Source organism: Antechinus flavipes, chromosome 1, assembly GCF_016432865.1.
Source record: "Antechinus flavipes isolate AdamAnt ecotype Samford, QLD, Australia chromosome 1, AdamAnt_v2, whole genome shotgun sequence".
In the NCBI taxonomy this organism is placed as follows: Eukaryota; Metazoa; Chordata; class Mammalia; order Dasyuromorphia; family Dasyuridae; genus Antechinus; species Antechinus flavipes.
In genome coordinates, this window is record NC_067398.1 from 490,615,934 (window position 1) to 490,640,069 (window position 24,136).

General features: G+C 33.9%; 1 protein-coding gene across 2 annotated transcripts in view; it reads left to right on the top strand.

Annotated features, from left to right (window-relative positions):
- The first annotated feature begins 248 nt into the window (after window positions 1-248).
- The window catches only part of CHST9 (carbohydrate sulfotransferase 9), a 285,604-nt gene continuing 261,716 nt past the window's right edge, over window positions 249-24,136 (top strand). For both annotated transcript variants that reach the window (XM_051970304.1, XM_051970305.1), the window contains exon 1: window positions 249-442. In XM_051970304.1, the coding sequence (XP_051826264.1) occupies window positions 283-442 (160 nt within the window). In that variant the 5' untranslated portion in view covers window positions 249-282. The remainder of the gene's footprint in view (window positions 443-24,136) is intronic.

Here is a 24,136-nt window from a genome sequence, read left to right on the forward strand (position 1 = left end):
ACATTGTAGTTTAATTTAATGTTAAAAATGTATTACTTGTAGAGGAACAAATGTATCACATAAGAATAGGTGTTTGGAGTGCAACCAGACATCTGTCCCTTTGAAGGTCTTCATTTTCATCACACCAGTGTTCATTTAAACATTCAGTGTTGTAAATATTCTTCCTGTTTCACAGAACATCCATAAAAAAGTATCACCAAAGAATCACAATGCTTTATTTTCCCATTTTCTAGGATACTGAAGGAAAAGATGTTGAAGAGAACAAGATCAGACTAAGAATAAATGGATAGAAAATCATGTGGTATTCACAGAAGAGCAAAAATGCAGCCTTCTGAAATGGTCATGAATTTGAGACAAGTCTTTCTGTCTGTGCTGATGTTTGGAGTAGCAGGACTACTCCTCTTCATGTACTTACAGGCTTGGATTGAAGAACAGCATACAGGTAATAATACACAGTTATATACATTCCTTTTCTGTAAGTGAAAATGCTTATAGGAATTCTGAATTTAAAAAAAATTAAGCAAATAAATAGGTTGAATTACTGTTGCTCTTTCTTGACTGTCTTTGATATATGCAAGGTCACACAAGATTTATTACTGGACACATTGCTTCTTTCCATCTGGCTGCCTACATGACCTCCAACTCCCAGACTTATATTCACTACTCTGTCTTTTCTAAGATCATTTTTTGAATAGAAGGCTCCATTGGCATAGCCCCAATTATAAAAAGGAAGAAATTGTGTCACCACTACCAATACATATAATAGTGACAGTGGGTCCATACTCTAATATGTATATATGTGTGTATACATATATATGTATACACACTTATCTTTTTAGAATTTTCTATCCATCAACAGGGAGGCAAATTATAATTTTCTTTTCTACTTTTCTGTAATTAGTGTCAATAGAAATAATTTTCTGATTAGTTGGGTAAAATGCATTCAGAGACAATAAGAATTACTCATGTAAGTCTTTGTTGCTTTCCATTATTAGAGATGCACTATGGATTTGCAATACTATAGAGAATTAATGTAATCAGAAAAGCATTTTACTGATAATGTCCTATTGTTGACTTATTTAAAATATGTAAGAATCTTCAATGTGGAACTATACAAGACTGACAAGTAACAGAAAAGGCAATTTAAATCATTATTCCAAATGTTAATTTTTTCCCCTGGGTCTTTTCTCATGGTAACTAAGTCTAATGGGTGGCAGCTAGACCTAGGTTTTCTTGACAAAGATACTCAAGTGCTTTGCTCTTTCCTTCTCCAGATCATTTTAAGATGAGGAAACTGAAGCAAACTGAGTTAAGTGATTTGCCCAGAGTGACACAGCTAATAAATTTGTGAGACCAGATTTGAACTCAGGAAGATGAGTCTTTCCTGACTTTCAGTCTGGCACATAATACACTACAACACCTAGTTGTCCCAGAGTATGTATTCAAAGACAATTCTATTGTAGAAGGATATGTTTATTCAGCCAATAATAGTTGAACAATCAGACTTAATACTGAAAGATATATTAAAGAAACTATTGCAAGCCCCTTCCCTCAAAGACATTGTAGTTCTACAGTGATTGAAAAAGTGATAAGTAAGAAATTTTTAAGATGAGTTTTCTCGTAATTCATAGAAAACCTTGAAATGGAGGAGGATCACCTGAGAACTGATGTGGGAGAATGGCTTTCTGCATATATTAAATGTTAGGGAACAATTTCTATTTTTTCTTTTATTGTTTTTATATTGTGTGTCTTGGGGGCCCTTTACAAGTCAATCAGTCTATTTTTTTTCCTTTTTTTATTTTTTTAGCATTTTTTTATTTTGAAAAAATTTTCTTTACAACATTATCCTTTGCTAATGTTCTGTTCTGACTTTTTCCTTCCCTCCCTCCACAACCCCCCCCCCATGGCAAGCAGTCCTATACATGTTAAATATGTCACAGTATATCCTAGATACAATATATGTGTGTAGAACCTAATAGTTCTCTTGTTGCACAGGAAGAATTGGATTCAGGAGGTAAAAAATAACCCAGGAAGACAAACAAAAATGCAAACAGTTTACATTCATTTCCCAGTGTTATTTCTTTGGGTATAGCTGCTTCTGTACATCATTAATCAATTGAAACTGAGTTAGATCTTCTCTTTGTCGAAGAAATCCACTTCTGTCAGAATACATCCTCATACAGTATCGTTGTTGAAGTATATAATGATCTCCTGGTTCTGCTCATTTCACTTAGCATCAGTTCATGTAAGTCTCTCCAGGCCTCTCTGTATTCATCCTGCTGGTCATTTCTTACAAAACAATAATATTCCATAACATATACCACAATTTATCCAACCATTCTCCAATTGATGGGCATCCATTCACTTTCCAGTTTCTAGCCATTGCAAACAGGGCTGCCACAAACATTTTGGCACATACAGGTCCCTTTCCCTTCTTTAGTATCACTTTGGGATATAAACCCAGAAGTAACACTGCTGGATCAAAGGGTATGCACATTTTGATAACTTTCTGGGCATAATTTCAGATTGCTCTCCAGAATGGTTGGATTCGTTCACAACTCCACCAATAATGCATCAGTGTCCCAGTTTTCCTGCATCCCCTCATCATTATTTTTCCGTCATCTCAGCCAATCTGACAGGTGTGTAGTGGTATCTCAGAGTTGTCTTAATTTGCATTTCTCTGATCAATAGTGCAAATCAATCAGTTTAGAAGGAATTCTCCCATATTTCACAAACAACTCATAAGCCAGGGTAATCAAATTATTTAGCACCCAAAGCATTAAAACAGAAAATGTGGTACCTTTTGCTATGTTAATGAAAAACAATCTTCTTAGGTTACCCTACACAAATATTGTCATATAATGATGAATCATATACAATTCAATAAATTTCCTATTTGGCAGATCCCAGCAAATATGTAATTTATGTATTTCAAATAATTTTAGAAGCAGCTTTAAATGAAGTCTTCTTTTTAAACAAGAAATGACTAAATGTCAATTGATGAAACCTCAGATAAAGCACTTACCCTTTCTAGGATTCCATTTTTTCATTTATAAAATGGAGATAATTATATACATACCACCTACCTCACAATTTTGTTATAAAGATCAATAAAGATGATAAACATGAAAGCATTTGCATTTCTAAAGACTGTGTTCACTGCACAAAACAATAGTAAAGAGATTGAAAGACTCCCAGAACATTGTGTAAACCCCTTCTAGAAGGTTTATGAAAGATTATAGGCAAATCATAAAAAACAACAGCATAATAGACAGAGAGTCTACTTTGAAACTAGAAAGATTTGAATTCAAACCTTTGACAAATCCTGGCTTTGTAACCCTTGACAAATCAGTGATTTTCAGTCTTTTTAAAATTTGTATTCAACTCTTAGATTCTTTTGTGACCCTATTTGAGTTTTTCTTAGAAAGGGTACAGGAGTGGTTTGCCATTTACTTTTCCTGCTCATTTTGTAAAAGGGAAAAACTGAGGCAAATAGCATTAAGTGATTTGTTTTAAACAACTCAAAATATAAGTTGTAGAGAACATGACAACCTGGATTAGCAAAAAGAATTTCTTCCCTAAAGAGTTCCTTGTACCAATGAAATCACAGATTTAACCTCTTTCCTATGGACAAGTAAAAGGCATAAGAAGTCATGAATGAATTGTGAATTGTACATTTGAATGGAAGATCCATATCAATTTAATCACAAATTCATTGGCTCTAATAGTCTACATCATTAAAATAAGATCTCTTTGACGGGGGGAAATCACCTCTTGTATATATTCTTTTACATGTAAATTAAACTGTAGGTAAGCTCTCTGTTCAGCCACATTGCTCTATTTAATACATGTCTTGCCATGTTTGTTTTTTTTTTTTAATCAGTCAATCACTGGAATGATCTATTATTTCAATATCAAAGTTACATGCTCAAGATTATCCTAAATTACTCAAGCTGATTTCTGTTTTATAGTATTAAGTCTCTGGATCATTCCTAACCTATATTTTAATTCTGACATTTTCTTTCCTAAAGACCATGATACATTATCAAATGTTAAAAATAGAAATACATTCCCATTTTCAAACTGAAAAAATGCTGTATTGTTCCAAGTATAAGCAATACTTTTTGCCTACCATAATTGTAGTTTTTATACAATTTGACATAATTTGATTATGTTTAATTAGTACTATATTTCTGTGTGTATACACAAACACATATACCTTGAATTATGCTCATATATACAGTATATGGACATCTAGGTGGCACAGTGGCTGGAGTGTGGAACCTGAAGTAAGGAAGATTTGAATTCAAATTGTGCTATGATCCTGAGCAAGTCACTAAATCCCGTTTGCCTCAGTTTCCTGCTCTGTAAAAAAGACTAGGAAAGAAAATGCTAAATCACTCCAGTATCATCGCCAAGAAAACTCCGAATAGGGTTACAAAGATTCAGACACTATTGAAACTACTGAACAACAACAAATACATTATATGCTAGAAAATAAAACTAATTACATAGAAATAGTGCAATCAATAGTGCAAATCAATCAGTTTAGAAGGAATTCTCTCATATTTCACAAACAATTCATAAGCCAGGGTAATCAAATTATTTAGCACCCAAAGCATTAAAACAGAAAATGTGGTACCTTTTGCTATGTTAATAAAAAACAATCTTCTTAGGTTACTCTACACAAATATTGTCATATAATGATGAATCATATACAATTCAATAAATTTCCTATTTGGCAGATCCCAGCAAATATGTAATTTATGTATTTCAAATAATTTTAGAAGCAGCTTTAAATGAAGTCTTCTTTTTAAACAAGAAATGACTAAATGTCAATTGATGAAACCTCAGATAAAGCACTTACCCTTTCTAGGATTCCATTTGCTAAACCAAGATCTTATAGCCAGGATCATAAGTATCTGAGGCTAGTCATATAAGATCTGAGGCAGCTGCTTGCACAATTCTGAACTTAAGAGTTCAGATTCAGATTCAGACAATTACTAGCTCTAAATAAGTTACATTTGAGTAAACTGCAAACTCAGTAGAAATCATCCTTGTGACATGGCCAATAAAAGGGTATTGTTATTTTAACTTGCATGAAGAAAGTCCAGATGTCTAGAACAAAGATACACTCTACTCTAATCAGATCAGTTCTGTGTATTCTGTGTAGATTGAGCTGTTCAGTGTTAGAATGGTTCAGCTGACTTATGATATGTAAATGCTTCATTACTATAAACTTTTAAATAGTGACTGACTACAAGGGAGGTATTTGGTGGAGAGGATTTTTATTCAGGTATGAATTAGACCGAGTGACCTCCAAGGCTATTTGTTGTTCTAAAATACTTTGTTTCTCTGACTTTTAAGAAGTCTCATGTGAAATACCTAAGAACATATGCATTTCTATTGGAGTAAAAAAAGAAGTAACCTAATTTTGGTTTATAAGATGCTCTGCAAGTGGTGCATTTAACTATCTGCTGATTTAAAAAAAAAGAAGCCTAGATTATTTTCAACATATGAGTGTTTCAGTTTTAGCTCATTAAACGCTTAAGTCCTTCTAGTCCATTTTACCTGAGGCTTTGAAAACTTAATAAAATGTGGAACATTTACTGAGTCTTGCCAATTTTACCTGGGTTTTTCTAATTAAGATCTCCTTACTATTTACAGTTACCTTTCTACACTCCTTTGGTTTATTTAATTAAAAGATAAAAATAGAGATTTTTTTTTTCATTTAGTGGAGGGATGTTTAAAATAGGATTTAATTCTCCCTACCAATATTTAGGTTTTTAATAACCAAATTCACATTCTGAGAGACCTTAAACAACATATAACCAATTTCCTCATTTTATAGATTAGAAAGCAGGCTCAAGAAGGTTAAATTATTTGAGGTATGATTTTAAAAAAAACATAAAATTGGGTTGGAATCCCATGTTTAAGACATGGCTCTAGGATGATTATGGGCAAATCTTTTAACTCCATGAGATTTAGTTTTCTTGTCTGCAAAATAGGTATAATAACCTATTCTATCTATTGTGACTTGCCTCAAGAGAGTTTATAAGAAGAGTAACTCACAAATCTCAAAAAGATTATATGAATTATTAGTGTCTAATTTTTCATAAGTGACAAACAGTAGATCTAAGATTTGAATGTTTAATACATCGCATGTATATTACATTGCAAGTATTTTTATCTGAATAATTATTTGAAAAAAAGTAATACAAGTCTTATCATCATCCCCTTTTTACCAAAAAGGAACCTGGGAAGTTAAATGATTGCCCATGATTAATCAATAATAAGTTTCTGAAGTGAAATTCAAATTCAAGACTATTGGCTTCCAATTAAATGTTTTATCCCTTTTGTCACTCTGTTTTTTCACTACTTCTTATTTTTAATCCAGTATTCTTTCCATGACACCACAGTGCTTCAGCTGATCTTAGTCCAGAGATGACCTGATTTACTAATTTATAGCTTAGTATGACCTAACCAATGCCTTACTCCTCAGGACTTCTCTATTATTATGAAGATTCACCAGCTGAACCTGTTCTATGTATCCTTCCCCAGATCTCCCCTACTTCTTGAATAGTTACGGGCTATTCAGTCTTCCAAAGCAATCACATTCATGGAAGACTGAGTGATAAGAGATGACAAAAGGAAGGATATTCTTGAAAGTAACACTAATCTTCATATTTTCACCACATAATAAAAGAACCATGCAATTTAGCATCTCAAATAAGTTAGCCTATTCCACCCCTTCATATATATTAGCTTTCCATATAAAGATCTCTAAGTGAGTTTAGTTTTGGAACATAAAATTTTTTTCTAGGTCCAGTGACACATGAACCATAGGATTATGTCAACTTGCTTGAATATGGAAGAGACCAAATTGGTAAAAGTTGATTTTGCTTCATTTTTAAAAAGTCTATATAATACTGTTATGGATTTTTTGTAAAACAAGTAACTGTAAGTTTATCATTTTCCTGATTTAGTTAATTTTAAATTCAAGAAATTTTAGGGATCTCTAATTCTTAATTATCTCTGATTTCCATGAAGTTAGCACTTTTATCCTCTCCTCACAAATTCAGATTATAATTTGTCACCATCATATTCCTGAACAATAGAATCTCAATTGAAAAGGACCTCATAGACAGAGCATTCCTATTATCTTTTGCTCTCCATTCTAATACTTACCCTACAAATATTAATCTAGCCTCTACTTGCAGTGATATAATCTTTGGACAATACCTAGTATAGTTCACTATACAACGAATTGCTGAAATGGTGCTCTGGCAATTACTGTAATGTGAATCTATTTCCCAAATCAAATTCAGCAAGACCAGGTTGCCCTTTGAGCTAAATATTGTGTCTTGTGTGATCAGGGAGGTAGGAAGCCACTCTGACAATCACATTTCTCTTCACTCATCTCTAACATGCTTCCATCCTTGGAAACAGAGACTAAAAGCAGAGATCTAAATCATTTTTTTCTGAATGCAAACTGAATCTTACTAGCTCCTGGCTATGTTTTAACTGTGCTATTTGAGTTTCATATCTGAGGGGGAATAGCTTCACAGCTTCCAGTTTTAAGCAAGAATAAAATCTCTCTGTTAGTTTTTCTCAAGAAAGTGATTGTGGTTCTCAGAATCTAATCAGTCTCCATGCTTATGATATTTTTAACCAGACTTCAGTTTGTTCTTTCTAAAAAAGTAAGCAGGTTTGGATTTCCATCCAGATACAGACATGTCTTTGTCCCAAACCTTTGTAAAGGTGTTATTTTGCTTTAAAGCCCACCTATTAATCCTGTCAAACTTTTATGTGATATTGCTATTGTGAAAATTATTTACTTGTATACAATCCAACCATAATAATGTGGTTTTTAATGATGAGGTCTTTTGTGTTCTTTTTGTCTATCTTTGCATGGAATTTTAATGTTTTTTTAATGAAAAATAAGGATTCCTTAAATTGTCCTTGAGTCTATAATTATGCAGGATAGTAGTTATTATATTACTGTGTACATAGGTGGCATGATTTCTTAATTAAAATATATGAAAATTTATCTGTCAGTTTCTAAAATCAAATACTTTATAGATAAGCCAGACACCAATAAAATGGGATATAAAGCTAAGTGATAGATAAATGAAGATTTGGAAAGTATTGTATTTAGTGTTGGACACTGTCATGTTAAAAATAATAATTCTGAACTCCAGAAAGGAAACTTATGGGAGTAGTCTATTTTAAAAATTGTATATATTTAGAAAGTTGTTTTTTATCTTAAAGAAACTTCTGTTTATATTAATGAATAAAATAATGATATTTATTGTCATATGTCATGTACTATGCTGAGTACTTACAAAAGTAAGACAGCCCTCATCCTGAAAGAACTTACATTCTAATTATATTGTAATAGAAGAAAGGAAAACATATAAGAAAGTCAGAGAAAAGGAAGAGAGATATTGGTTTGGTAAGTCACAGGGATAGTGAGTGAATTGTGGGTTAGGTGATTGAGATCCCCTTTCTGGAATCAATAGCAATATTTATTTAATTATGCTTCCAGAGCAAGAGAAAGAGAAAGGGAAAGAATGCACAGCAGATGGCAAAAGCATAATTTCTTAGTATAGTTAACACCATAGATGGAGGGTGGGAAGGAATGGAAATTCCAGAGTTAAGTGAACTAACTTTTGGGAGGGACATAGATACTGAAGGTATGATGAAAAAAATTATTTCCAAAATAAAATAGTTTGGGAGAGGGAGGTTAGAGCAGGGAACAAGTGAATAAGAACTTCAAGAAACCCACTAACGTGAAATATCATGAACAACTTTTTTTTTTGCCCAGGAGTAGAAAAAATTACTTCCAGAATTTTAATTTGTATTAGATAGCATGACTTTCAATCATATGGGATAATTTTGTTAATAGCTGAAAATAATAAATCCATTCATTCAACAAATATTTGTTATATCTATAATATACAACATGTTAAATTATACACACTAAGTTTGACTGTCTCAAAAATGGATTTAAGTGTTCAGTGATGATTTAGAATTATGTCATAAAGTCTCCATTGAAAGGCCCCTCAGAGGTTGGATAATCTATGGAAATGCAAGCATGCTCTAATGGAATTATGAAAGTCCTCAACACTATGATCACTTAGTGTTAATCTAGTCACTATTAAAATATCTTCACTAATGAGAAACATAAAACCAAAGAAGGAAGTCCATTCCAAAATTTTACAGCTCTAAATATTAGGTAATTCTTCACTATACTTCTCTACCACCATCTTTAGTATTCCATTTCAACTAATATAACAAAGAAGTTTCAGAGAATAGTAACTGCCTCTCAGTCTCCTTGTATTATCATCACCCTCCCACATGAAGAAGAACCATTCTACAGGTCTGAGTTAGACCTCCAGTAGCCACTGGCAGGTGGCTCCTGTATCACAACAGTTTGTACCTCTATTAAGGGTTCAAATAGACCCTATAACAACCTCAGATATGTCATTAATTTGCTTAACTTGACCCACAGAGCTTGATATTTTCTTTTTCATTCATTTTCATTTATTCACTTGTCAAGAGTAGGGTACAAGAAGTATTCAATACTGAAGAAATCACTGAGACTAGTTTAGAAAGCACCAGGATGACAGTCCAACTGGACAGTATGAGTTACAAGATCACCAATGCCATATACCTACCTGAAATGATTTCTTATAAGTTTTCCAAACAAGACAATACATTTTGGGTGTAGTAACTCTAGCCTAATTACTAAGTCTTTAGAAAGTCATCAAGAAATAGAGAAAGCACAGGTTCAGTAACTTTTCACTGGGGAGACAATGTGGTGAAGTGAAATGAGTATTAAATGTTAGGAAACATATCTCCTCATCCCAGTTCTGTGATTAACTAGTTGTGTGAAGTCTTTTAACTTTTCTGGGCCTTAATTTCTTCATCCTTAAAATAAAGGATGAGAGGGAAGACTGCTATCAACAAAGCTCAAAATCCCATGATCCCTTTTAGCTTGAATCTGACCCTCAGTTTTCCTAGCTTCTTTCAACAATAAGTTCAAATTCCACCTTCTCCAGCCATTATTTCATGGTACCCAAAGCTGATAATGCCTTTCCTGTAACCTTCCATTGAACTGTAAGATTTTAGAGCAATGTTTTTTTTTTTTTCTTTGTGTCCCCATGCTTAGCACATAAAGGCTTAATAAAACAGGTTTTTCATGTGAACCTCCCTCCTCCAACCTTCCCTCATTTTTTTCTTTTACTCAACATAAAACAGATTTTAGAAGGCTAAGTTCTTTGGGGACTTAATTTTTTTTTTCTGTTTCTTTCATTGTTTAGGGTTTCTGGGTCATAGTAGATACTTAATGTAAATTTGATTGACTAAAGTTCTTCAGTGATGTGGTAGGCAAAATGTGTAATTCCCCCCACACCCCCCAAAAAAGCAGTGAGGTGGCACTGTGGATAGAGTGCTGGGCCTGGAGTCAGGAAGATCAGAATTCAAATCTGGTCTCAGACTAGCTAACTGAGTGACCTTGAGCAAGTCACTTAACCTGTTTGCTTCAATATTCTTATCTGTAAAATTAGCTAGAGAAGGAAATGGCAAATTGTTCCATTATGTTTATCCCTGAATACAGTCACAAAGAATCAACCATGACTAAAACAACTGAACAATAACAAGCAAAATGCTCCTAGATCACATATTCACTTATTAAAGGGATTTTAACAAAACTCTTAGGTAAGGCATCTCAGTAGAACACCTGTTCTCACAGTAGTACTAAATATTGATATGCCAGCTAAGTATGTCACAGTTCATTGAAAATCCATTAAAATAATTACCAGGTCATTAATGTGAACTTTTAAGTACAAGTTTCAAAACCTCACTTAATAAATAATTCACTTTGATAGTCCAGTTAGCACTATTAGCATGTTCTGATTTGATATATAATACTACCTCATTCAAACCTGATAATTTCTTTGGTACAGAATTTTCAAAGCTAAATAAAGAGCAACCTTTTTATTCAGAAGATTATAAAGTTGAGAACCTAAAGCTGTAATGTAATTGGCAAAAGATCGGGATTGATTAAAAGCTTAGGTCATCTGATTGAATTCCACAACCACTAGATCCTGTGTCCCTCAATTTCTCTCAGTATCCCATTGCCTATCCTATATAATGTTTCCCATGTATCCCAAAAAGAAAAATCCTAGTGAAGTTCATTTATACTCAGTATTTCCATTTTCTTTCATGTCATTCAATTCTAAACCCTCTGAAATTTGGCTTCTGACTTCACTATTCAAAAACTATCCCATTCCAAGTTGCCAATGATCTCTTACTTTCTGAAAGAAACGACCTTTTTCTTCATCCTTCCTACCATCTCAATCGCATTTGGCATCATTGATTACCTGCTCTTCCTGGATGCACTCTCCTCTAAGTTTTCATGACTCTTAGTTCTCCTCCAACTTGTTGATCATTTGCTCCTTGCAAATATTTTCTCTATTAGGTTTTCTTAATGCTATTCTCTCCTGGTTATCTCTCCATTTTTCTCAATCTTCTTTTGCTCAGTCTAGAAAATAACCCATCAATAATCCATTGTATTGATTATCTGATCTATGTGGTTTATTCTTTTAATGATACAGGTCACATGGGCCATTCATGGTTCCCATCCTAAGAGATTCTCATTCCCATCCTTTGTATTAGAGGTCCCTCACATTGAAGGTCTTCCTCTTATGTTCTTAATGTTTCCATGCTTTTTTTTGTCAAACGTAAAAAGCCAAGAAAATTCAAGTTAGTTTTAAAATGTTGGCCTGCTTCCTAAAATGACTTAAATGAACATCCCAATATCTGGACTAGTACATTAGTAGCTAGAAACACCAACAGGAGTAAAAATGTACTTTTGATGCTCTCCATTTGTACTTCCAGCTGCTCAATGAGAGAATTGCTGATGCAGGAGGCCCAGCTTGAATAGAAATGGTAGAATATTGCAGAATCATGTCCTTGGGGACAGCTTATACTGTTATTTTGTTTTTTAAAGGAAGCTTTCAAATGTAAAAACAAGCATCTAAGATGTTTAATGGGAAGTTTCAATATCACTAGCTTATTTGCAGAGTAAAGAGGAGTAAACCTGAAAATTGAACATGGATTACTTTTCAATAATTACAACTCACTTTTATGTACTGCTTTAAGGCTTATAAACAGTTTGTGTGTTTTCTAGGCCAATTTAAAAAAGCAAGGACCTTGTGCCTGAAACTAAATGTCAAGAAGACAACACTAGATAGTAGAAAGAGACCTGAATTGACTGTCAAAAGATCTAGATTTGAATACTAGCTCTGTTCTATTTTGCCTATATGACCTTAGACAAATCAATTAACCTCCATAAACTTCAGATTACCATTTTTATAAAAAGAGACATTTGGATTAGGCAATCTCTAAAGTGGCTTTCAGCTCTAAATTCTTTTTCCCATCTATTTCTTCAACCTAAAGTACATAGTGTACATAATGTTGCTTACCTCTATGTTGAGACTTAATTCATAAAGGCACACATACACACACACACATATATATGTATGTGTATATATATGTACGTATATATATATATATACACATGTATATGTACGTGTATATATATATATGTGTGTGTGTATGTATATATATATATATATATATATATATATATATATATATATATATATATAATATGTGTGGTCCTAGAATCATCTTTATATTTTGTCATTTCGTTGATTTCAATTATGTCTGAAAATGTTAATTTGCCATTTCCTTCTCAGGATGATTTTACAGATGAGGAAACTAAGGCAAATAGGGTTAGGTGGCTTGTCAAGGGTCCCTTAGCTAATAAGTGTATTAGGTCAAATTTGAACCAGGGTTTCCTGACTCCAAATGCAGAACACTATCCACTGTATGACCTCGCTGCCCCATTTTTGTAATACTCAGATTGTAATTAACCTTAGAAATTTTCTCAGTGATGTTAGTGGATCATACTACTTCTTTTAGGTTATCCATTTATTACCAACCCTGTAGTTATTACTGTTTCCATATTTTGCAAGCAATCAGATATTATGTTCAATTTTCTGATCATATGATTAAGTTAACTTCTTGTCCACATTGTCATAACATCAAAAAGAAAGAGTCCTTTTCCTCAAGGAAATTACATTCTAAAATATAATAATATATTTAATATATTAATAATAATTATATTTAATAAAATATAATAATAAATAAAAGCAAGCTAAAAAACACGTGTGGAAAGGATCCTGGTAGTAAAAGCCAAAGGCCTGAGAGCTGGAAGCACACTTTGGCATGGGCTTTTCTAGAAATGAGGACCTAGAAGGAATTCATCAATGGGAGAATGGAACCAGCATGGCAGAGGGATAATTCAGGATGAGAAGGATTTGAGTACTGAGAAAAGTTCTTAAAGGAGAAAGCAGCTTAAAGAATCAAAGGACAGAAAGTCAGAAGCACAGCTGGTGGAGAAATGATACATGGCTGATGTGGACCTGCCCCCAAAATAGAAGTCCTAGAAGAATCTCAACAATAAGAATAGAATTCGATTTGGAAAGGGTGGATGTGAAAGAGTCATGAGCTGAGCATGAAGTTTGAAAATCAGAAGGAGGATGTTTAGAATAATTGAAATGAAGCAAGGATAAGGGTATGAGAATATGTTTACCCTGACAGAGTCAATCCAAGGAGAGTATCCATAGGTGGTGAGAGGCCTGTGGAGGGAGGCACAAAATTAGACTGTTTAAGATCTTTCCTGGAGGGTCAGCTTCCTGGAATGTAATACCATTGTTATTGTGACTTGTGTGACTCCAAATTCGAAATGACTTAAAATTCAGAAAAATGACCACAGATATAGGCAGACCTCTGATCTTGCCAGCACCTTTTTGTCATCACTTAAAAGCATTTCATTTTCTTGCTCATTAACTATGAAACTGTTACTTATCATAATTTTTCATCATTACATCTTTCCACATGTATCTTGATTTTTTAACTGTGTTCTCACCATGATCTCCATTCCCTTTATTCCTGCTTCTTTCTCTCTCTCTCTCTCTCTCTCTCTCTCTCTCTCACACACACACACACACCACAGAAAACTCCTTTTCTAGCCCTCATATCACATCCCTCAGATATGTTTCCCCACTTATTTTTTTTTGCTCTGATCTCAAAGGAAGAAGTTACCCCACTCCTTGCCAAGGCCAACCCTTCTAGAGGTGCTTTTGATCCCAACACCTCTAGACTTCTAAAGCAAGTAGTATCTGCTGCCCTTTCCACTCTATCTCCTCAATTTCCATCTATTGACTCATTCCCTTATGTCTATAAGCATTTCTATGTCATTTCTGTCTTTAAAAACAGAACAAAACCTGCACTTGATCCCCTGCAGCTATTATCTTGTATCTCCTCTTCCATTTGCATATAAACTCTTCATGAAAGATGTTTATGCTATGTCTCCATTTCCTTTCTTCTCAGTTCTAAATAATCCACAATTTGATTTTTGACTCTATCATTTAACTAAAATTACCCTCTATGCAGATTTCCAGATCTTTTCTCAGTCCTCTAGGTGATCCCTTGATCTCTCAGTAGCATTAGCCTCTGCTTATTAGCTACTTTCTAGGATACACTCTCTTCTAAGTTTTCATGAGACTGTTCTCTTGTTCTTTTCTAGTTCTCCTCCAACCCTACTCCTACTGTTCCTTCTCATCTCCTTAATCTCTATCCTCATCTTACCCACTAGCCCTATTATTCTTCAAATATCTAGTTTGAATTGTTTTTTTCTCCTCCAATCTTTTACTATTTTTATTTTGTGATATCATTAATTCTTCATGAGCCCAATTATCATCTTCATGCAGATGATTCCTAGATCTATAAATTAGCCCTGGTTTCTCTCTTGAATTCCAGTCTTATATTAATGTAGCTTAGACAATATAGTTCGACATCAAATGTAGCTTAGGCATCTCAAACTGGATGTTCTTTAAGATTACCAAATTCATCATATCCAGAACAAAACCCATTTTATTTTCCCCCAAATTCTTTCCTCTTTTGAATTTCCTTATTACTATTAAGAACACTATCACGCTTCTAGTCACAAGGCTCAGAATCTCAGTGTCATTCTTGACTCCTCAATCTAACTAAAAACTCCACATTTTAGTGTTGTTGATCAGTCATTTCAATAGTGTCCAACTCCTTATAACCTATTTGGGGATTTTCTTGGAAGAGATATTGGAGTTGTTTGTCATATTTTTCTCCAGATAATTTTACAGATAAGGATACTAAGGTAAGTAATATTAAGTGGTTTGCCCAGGGTCACACAGCTAGTAAATATCTGAGGATGGGTTTGGGTTCAGGTCTCTGCCTCCAGGCCCAGTACTCTACCATTGTACTTCCAGGCTGTCTGTATCACCACTGCCAAATCTTGTTGTTTCTATCTTCACTGTATGTCCTCTACCTCTTCTCTTCACTCACACAAATGTCATCCTAATTCAGGTTCTCATATCTTCTCACCTGGATTATTGCAATAGACTTCTTTCATGTTTCTTCTCACTCTAATCAACACTCCATTCTTCTGCCAAAGTAATTTTTTTTTCTAAAATATAGATTTGCTCATGGAAGGCAGTGAGCTCCAATGATTCCTTTTACCTCTGAAAGCAAGTAGAACTTCATTGGAATTAAAAGCTCTTCATAATTTCATTCCTTGCTCATTTTTTAGGCTTCTACATTCTCTACATTCTATGATTAGTATACATTGGTTTTATGCTGATTGCCTCCCATACTATAATGCCATGTCCCATTAATTCTGTCTTGTGGTTTCCCTAACTTCTAAGGTTTCCCCTTCTTCAAGAAGCCTTTCTCAGACTCTCTAGATATTTCCTTCCCTTCTTTCTATGTACTCTGTATCATATCTTTATGTATATCTTGATATTTATGTATAATGAATAATACAACAGCTATTCATTGTAACAATAATGCATTATTTTATAGTAGTGTGAGCTGTAATGTAGATGAAAGGCTTCATATAGGTTTCTTGCAATGGCATATGTATTGTTATTACAGCACGCTTTCATAAGCAAACTTAAAATCCTCTAACTCCAAGTAAGCTACCATTTCCATATTTCTCTTGTTTCTCTTCTAATGAATCAATCTTTCTAGAATTTTTACATTTATTTAAATAGCTTACATCTAATCCACTATGGAAAATCATTTTACAGCTCATTAGTAATTTTTAAAACTCAAAGGAAAGCATTTGGAGGATCTTTTAGAAAGAAAATCTTTCAAAGGGAGTTTACCATTTGGTTGGAATTATCCCAAATAAAGAGCCAAATATAAGTGTCTTTCTCCCATTGCAGATACAGTTTTCTCCTTCTTAAATGCTATTTAACCAATATGTAGCTTATGGCTGCACATATAGAGGGGGGAAAAGTCTTGATGGAGAGAGATTGTTTTTCATCAATTTTTCAAAATTTGAGAATGCCAGAATTTCAGAGTAAATAGATTGAATTAATTCAGAGAACAAAGATTTAGACAGATATTCTGCCATCTTATACCTTAGCTAAATATAAATATATTTGCTTTTTAAAAATATTTCAGCATTCTTTATCCAATAAGATGAAAAAAAAAACTATTCTTATCAAGTACATTATAGTTAAGGTTGAGACCAAGTGTTGTTTTTAAATGAAAAGGAGGATTTATTAACGTTTTGTGGCTTTGGGAATCAAATACAAATCATTTTTATATCCAGTCTGTTCAAAATTGGAAATTCCTTTAGATTAGTTATTCAGAGTTTTGCTTTAATTGTGATATGGACAGAAGGAGGGATTTGGGGTTGATTTTGTTTTTTTAAGGACAAAATTTAGATAATTTTTTTTTAGATTTTTATTTTCTCTGTACCTTGAAACTATATACAAAAAGATGTGGTAAAATCATTGAATAGTCTCCTTGACATTTACAGGATGTTTCTCAAGTAGCATAGCTATAGCAGAAAGAGAAGGGCACTAAGAAAATTTTAATTTCCCCCCTCCCTTTAGCTACATAAAGCCAAAGCAGAGATAGTGATAATTATGTACAAAAGTAGCAGCCAACTTTCATATGCTCAATAACCAATATGGGTTTTACTCAGCCTTTTTTTAAAGTTTGCTCAAGAGAGAAACAAATCCATAAAGCGATCACACAGCTTATTATGAAGCCGCCAGATATATCCTGTAAACAATGAAATTGCTTTCGTATTTTGGGCCCAGAGTTTTGTGACTGACATTAAGGGTCAATGCATGCATTTTCAAATGTATCCCCGGAAGCAAGCCAATAATCAGCAAAAATCAAGAAACTATTCACTAAACTACCTGCGTAAACCTGGAGTCAATGGCTTTTGTTTGCCTTGGCCAAGGTATATAAAACTGGTAACTAAACACTAGTTAAGCAATACTGTCTGTAACTCAAAAACCTAAAAATAGAAATCTGAAAGCTGCATTTATGGAAGATATGAAAAATGATGAACATGAAAGAGAGAAAAAAACTTAAAAATTAAGTTTATTTAGAATTGTTAAAATGGCGAAAAAATCAAGACAATAAAGTTTATTTTTTTTATCCTTTTTCTTACTCTGGCATTTTCAACTGAATCAGAATAAAGTTGTAAAGATAGGGATGTACTTTTTAAAAATTGTTGAACAGATTCAAATTCCACTGTCACATAATTTATCATCCTTTAAGAAGTATAAATAAATAAATAAATGGAAATTAGGGTAACAGGTAAGGCAGGTATTTTTATTCCCAGCCCTAATACTTAAATTTCAAGCATTGTTTACAGTTGGCAAGATGAAGGTTAGCCTTGATTTTTGCCAAGATACCAACTCAACTTTCCGTATGCTATATTCCAGAAGGCAAAGAGTCTTCTTCCCTGAAGCAATTTCTGATTTAGAAGAAAATGAGATCTCAGGTGTATTTTTAGCATCTGGAAACCTTAAATATTCATTTATTCAGTTTTGACTTTTTGGATCCTTTGAGTTGTTATATTTTTGTGCATAGTATGCAATATCACTCTGTGAAATATATTAACTTATAACAATTGTATTTCCACTCCACTCCTTCCCATCATCTCCCTTGTAAACCTTACTAGCAAAGCTTTGCTAGAGGCACAAATCTATCAGCATTTGTAGTCTTTGCATATCCATGATGGACATCAACTGCCAAGCACTGCAGTGATGAGAGATGCATTTTCATCAAAAATTATTTTGTGGAAGCAGTGACAGACTGGTTAGGGTTCCATCTGCCCATTTGGTGTGGAATACACAGGTCCAGTTTTTTCCAGAAGTAGCTTTATTTCTAGTTACTAACTATCTCCTCAGAGGCTGCTAAGCCATTTTCTTGCTATCAGTCCATAGGGCATTTAAATCTATGTTGAAGCAAGCTGTTCATTACCAATCCAGGAAACTGATGATGTTTCTTGAACAAAAACATTATTTCTGTCTATTTTTGATACCTCCTCACATATCTTTGATATTCACCTCTATTTTTTCCTTCTCACTCTCCCTGCTTTCCTCTGAGGAACACTTATGCAATCTGATTATCATGCATTAACTATATAATGTTTTGCTTTATCTTTCCTATAAATTGCAGTCTTCTGATTGAAAGGAAAATCCATCATATAAAAACTACTGACCAGAATGAATAACCTCAATAGCTAGTTTATGTATAATAATACATATGATATAATAATAATAATAATAATAATATGTAATATAATGCTTTAAAATTTGCAGAGACTCATATAAGAATCTCACTTGCTTCTCACAGCAATTCTGGGAAGTAGGTACTGTTATTATTCCCAATTTACAGATGAGGAAACTGAGGCAAAAAAAAGATTAACAAAGTTTTCCCAGGTTACACAGCAAGTATGTACCTGAGGTAGAATGTGAACACATCTTTCTGGTTCCAAGATCAGCAGTGTGTCCACTGTAACATTTAGCTGCCTCTGTTTAATGACTCTTAATTCAATTCAATTTGATTCAATAAATATTTATCATATAACTGTCTTGTTTAGCATGCCGAAAATATTAAGATATTTCTCTCGTTTTATAGAGTTTTGATTGATTAAAAGTAGAGGAATGAGGTAAGAAAAGCAAGCATTTATTAAGAACAATTTTTTTTCTTGGATTGGTTTTTATTTGGGTATCTCACAATAGTAGGAGCTACTGTTTTTTCAAACCACCACATTACAGAAGTGTCAGTAAGGTTGTCCAGAGAGCCTGACCGGCTTACTGATTTAAGTACACACATTTACAACACCCAACAAATATCAATGTACTAAACACTAAATACATATGCAAACACATAGGAATGAGTCAGCATTAGTCGAATCTTCTCACTGTAGCACTAAACCCAACTTATACCTGTGGTCCTCATTCACCAAGAAAACCAAGATCTTTAACTATGGGAAGTAAAAGGAAGTAGGGAAGTTTAATAAATTGAAACTCCTCCTCCTCCAACTCTCACTTTATTATAAACTAGCCCACCCTTCAGGACAGACAGGTCTCTGAAGCCTTGACCATCTTCTGCTCACTGTTGATTAATCAAACCCAGTTTCACTATTTGATTTTTTCCCCTTATGTCCTGGCGTAGGAGTTGTCAACAGTAAACTTGTACTCCAGCTCCTTACTCCAATCTGAAGAGAAAAACACAAGAAGAACAAAGTTGCTCCCAATGTCCTGTTTGATTGGTAAAATTTGCTTGCTGTCTGGACATTTTAGTGAGTTGCTTTGGAGGAAAAAAAGGTGAAAAAGCAATTGAGATCTTGTCATGACTCTTTCATCTATACACTTACTAGCCTCATCCAAAGGAGACAGGATCTTCACACAGGGAAGTCTGCCAACTCTCCTGGCAATGCCAGGTAAAGTCAGACATCTGAGCAACAATCAGGTCATGCTAGTTGCTAACAATCCAATCTCAACTTCAGCTTGTGACTCAAGGCCTTCTTTCTGCCCCTCATAGTCATCAGCACCACCCCCTGAGCCAAGGACCAAAAGGAACCAAAGGAACTCAGAGAGGTGACAGGAGCTTGACAATTAATGTTCACAAAAAGAGCAGGATTCTACTACTGGAAACAGAACACAGACCTCTTGAGTTTAATGCAATGATGTGAAAATTGCAACCATGAGAAGAGTAAAACCTTTATATCCAACAAAGTTTCTCTGGTAAAAACAGTCGACTATCATTCAGGGCTCTGCTGAACAGTCCCAGGCATATAAAAATTATACAAGGCTTTTACTTAGTAAACAGGTAAATGCTTAAAGTAGTTTCCTTAAGAAAACCAAAATTTGTTCCAAATTTTTGGTAAAGGTGCACATAATGACTGTTTCAAAGTATTTTCACAAAAAATGGGGCTTTGACTACATACAGTAATATAGATGTATACAAGTTATTCAAAAAAAATCAATGTGTTTTAATTTTCATTTTGTCTAATATGGATTTGGAGTTTATCAAATATAGTCAAGGATACTTGCTCACTTCCCCCTTTATTCCCATAATGTCAATGATATAATCTGAGCATCATTTGAGAATAAAATGAAAAAAGGCAAACCTTTCTTTACACAGCAGACATCATGGGTCAGGGAATGTGAATTTTAGGTTTTGGTTAGTCATATCTGCTCAGATTATTCTTATCAAAACTTAATTTACCTGATTCCAGACTTCAGTAATAATGATTTCAAAGAGCAGTAGGCCTTCCATTCATTGAGAAGTCAACTACTGAAGTCTGAGCTGAACACTTTCCCATACATAGGTGATGGTAGTAAAGTAGAATAAAAAAAGAATGGGGAAATAGACAAACCCAAAAAGTTCAATTATTTCTTCCAAATAATCAGTATTAAAAATTAATCTTGAGATCTAAAATACTACCTATAAACATAATAGACTGAAGAAGCTGGGGTTGATCATACCTGGGAACCACCAAGCCTACTAAATTAATTTCTTTTGCATATTGGTGAAGTAAAAAGGCACAAAGGGTAGGGAAACAGTGAAGAAGATGCAAAGATGGAGTTGGAAGAGGGGTGTTAATCATGTCCTTTGTAAGGATGCTTACTAAAAGTGAAGGCAAAGTCCTATTGTGCCTGGAGCGTATGTGTCCCCCTCCACTCTACCACAGCACTCCTATATGTAATGGTTTGCAGCCACCTTCAATTTCTCCCAAAAAAGCCAGACATAATCTCTGCCTGTACCCTCCAATTTTCTTGATGGAACAGTTTCTTTAGCTCAGGTACAGCCATGCTCCTCAGAGGTCTGAACCATAGACACCCTTCTCCCCAACCTGCTCCTTATTTAAAAATTACCTTTATGCTGCCCATTTACATTTCATAATTTTTAATTTAGTTTGTATGTGATTTTATTTTAAAGAAAATACTATCAGAACCCTTTGAGAATAGCCAGAACCTCCTAGGAAAGAGACTTCTATTTCTGGTCCCAAGATGCCAGTTACTGATCATGTATTTAGGAAAGTTTGATCAGACAAACCCCATATACACCCCAGACAATTCTTTCCCCCTTTCTACCCACAATAACATGACTTTTACAAGTTGTGTTCAAATTTCAGATTTTTAACTACTTGAGATCCAAGGCCCATGGTGCACATAGGGCCCAGGACAGGGCCCCATGAATTAATAAAAATTATTAAAGAATATATAAGAAAATATTCTTATTAATTTTACCAGTATAACCCTATTGCTTATTTACTAACTGGGATGGAATTACCTCTAAATCTAAATCAAAGAGCAGATCCCATTTCATCCCAAGAAGATGAGCAAGTTCCCATCTTAGCCCCTCAAACAAAGGCACTTGAGACAGAAACATGAAATATGATTTTTTAAAAGCTCAGAAGGGAGAAGTTGGAGAAAATGGAGCAGGGAAGAATAAAGTGAGGGGATCAATAACCTCTCTCTCCATAAACACTGGGGCTTCTTCAGGAGAGAGACAATCTTACCTCCAACTACATCTTTGGAAAGAGGGCAAAAATATAGATGGAAGAAAAAAATAGCAAGACTTTTTTTATCAACCAATTAAAGGTTCTTCTCTCTTGGCTCACCCTTCCCAACTCCCAATCCTGCTCTGTTCCTTTTTTTTTTCCTTAAAGAAGCTGGCTTGCTCTAGCTGAGACAGCTATTGCTCTGAGATTTTGAGGAATCCTGCTTATTAATCATATTCACACAAAATATTATGTCTGCTGGTGGGATAAATGATGGTGGCCATGCTCCCAGAATTGCTCCTCAGAAAAGTGGTAGAGGTGCTCTTTGTCATCCTTGGGAAGCTTCATTTGGCAACTGTCATAGAAGTTCAGGGCACTGTCTGTGGGATTGTCAAGTTTTCCATTGTTCTATATGGTCATCTTCAAGGTGAGCTCCATTACAGACCCACAGCTCCATGCCAGAGTCTCCAGTGAAGCTTCAGTTCTACCCAGAGGTCTTTCTTTGCTATCATGAAAGGGACTGCTGTGCTCCAAGCTCTCAGCGCTTTTAGCTATTCCTGCTTATATTCTGAGTCCTTATCTAGGAAATACCTTGGGTTACTCAGCTCCCCCAGACAGACTCCAAAAGATTCCTGGCTCCACAGCTGAGACTTTGGTAGCCTCTTGGTCCCTTGACAATGTGGAGGGCTCTGGGGCCTCGCTTTGATTCTCAGAATTCTGAGAAGCAGGTGCTATCTTTATTCCCATTTTATAGTTTAGGAAATTAATTAAAAATTAGAACAATATGCAACCTTAACTTTTGATATTTTATTCTGGAGTAGTTGAATAGAGGTTGAATTAGTCTCAATAATTCTGCTATTTATATTTATCAAATAAATATGAACTTGGTTTATGAGTAACAGACTAATGTATGACTACCCACTTTTGCCTCCTTGTGTATGAACTTTCACTTTTGTTTTTTCCTCTCATTTGCAGCTCCAATCCTTTCTCTTTGAAGTCAATGACTATTTGACATTGTTAAAGTCCTTTTTTAAAAGTGCTTTTAAAGTGCTAATACACTTATTTTGTTCTATAGCTATGATGTTAATGTAAGAAACTTCCTTCATCGTTATAAAATTGGCTGTATAGTACACAACTATTTAGGGGATTGAAGAGGGCATCTAAATTTCAAATTCAGGGCAGTTATAAAAACCTAATTAAATTACTTATTAATTAGCACATACATATGTGTGTGTCTGTATATATACATACAGATAAATATAGTGTGTGAATACATCAAAATATATATACACATAAACATTTTGTATGTTTGAGCACATATATAAAGACATTTACATGTATCTTTACATATACACATGCGTACATGCGTGTGTGTTCATTATATGCTATATGAGCATGCATGTGTGTATACAAGTAGTATGTGTATATACATACATGTGTGCATATATACATACAAATGTTTTATACAATACCATCTTAAAAACATAAATTCCAAACATATCTTTTAAATTATAATTTCCCCAAAGATAGGGACTATATGTGATAGCTACCTTGACATCCAATACAATAGTTTCCATGTAGCTGCCACTAGTTAAACATATATAGCAGGAGCTTGCAAACTAAAATTCAAGGAACAAATCTAAACTGCTGTCCATTTCCATATAGTACCTTATCCCCAACTAAAAATTATTGTTACATTTTTGAAGTGTAAAAGAGCCATCATTTGCTGACTCCTGATTGAAAGAATTTTTTAATTTGTCTACACTAGCATTTCCCAAACTATTTCATAAGAATAAATTGAATTTGTTTTCTCTATTATAGTTTCATTTTACATACACTATTTCACAGTGATAAAAAGTAACTTATTAAAGGCATGTAATCAAGTGAGGTTATAGAATCCATTAAATACTGTAAGAATAGACAGTTAACTATTTATATTGAGTGATTATCTAATAATTTTACTTTAAGGGAACAAAGTGAATAGATATAAATGATCATTAAAAAGTTTTCTCTAATTTTATCATCATGGACAGGATGCTACAGTGATTACATGTGTAATTATGATATTTGAGGAAGAATTTTACTGATACAGATCTTTCAAAATGAAAAAAGATAATGAAAAATTTTCACATTTCTTTCTTCTCTATTCACATAAGCTCCATCTAGGGAAATTTATTGGCATTACATATTCAGTTA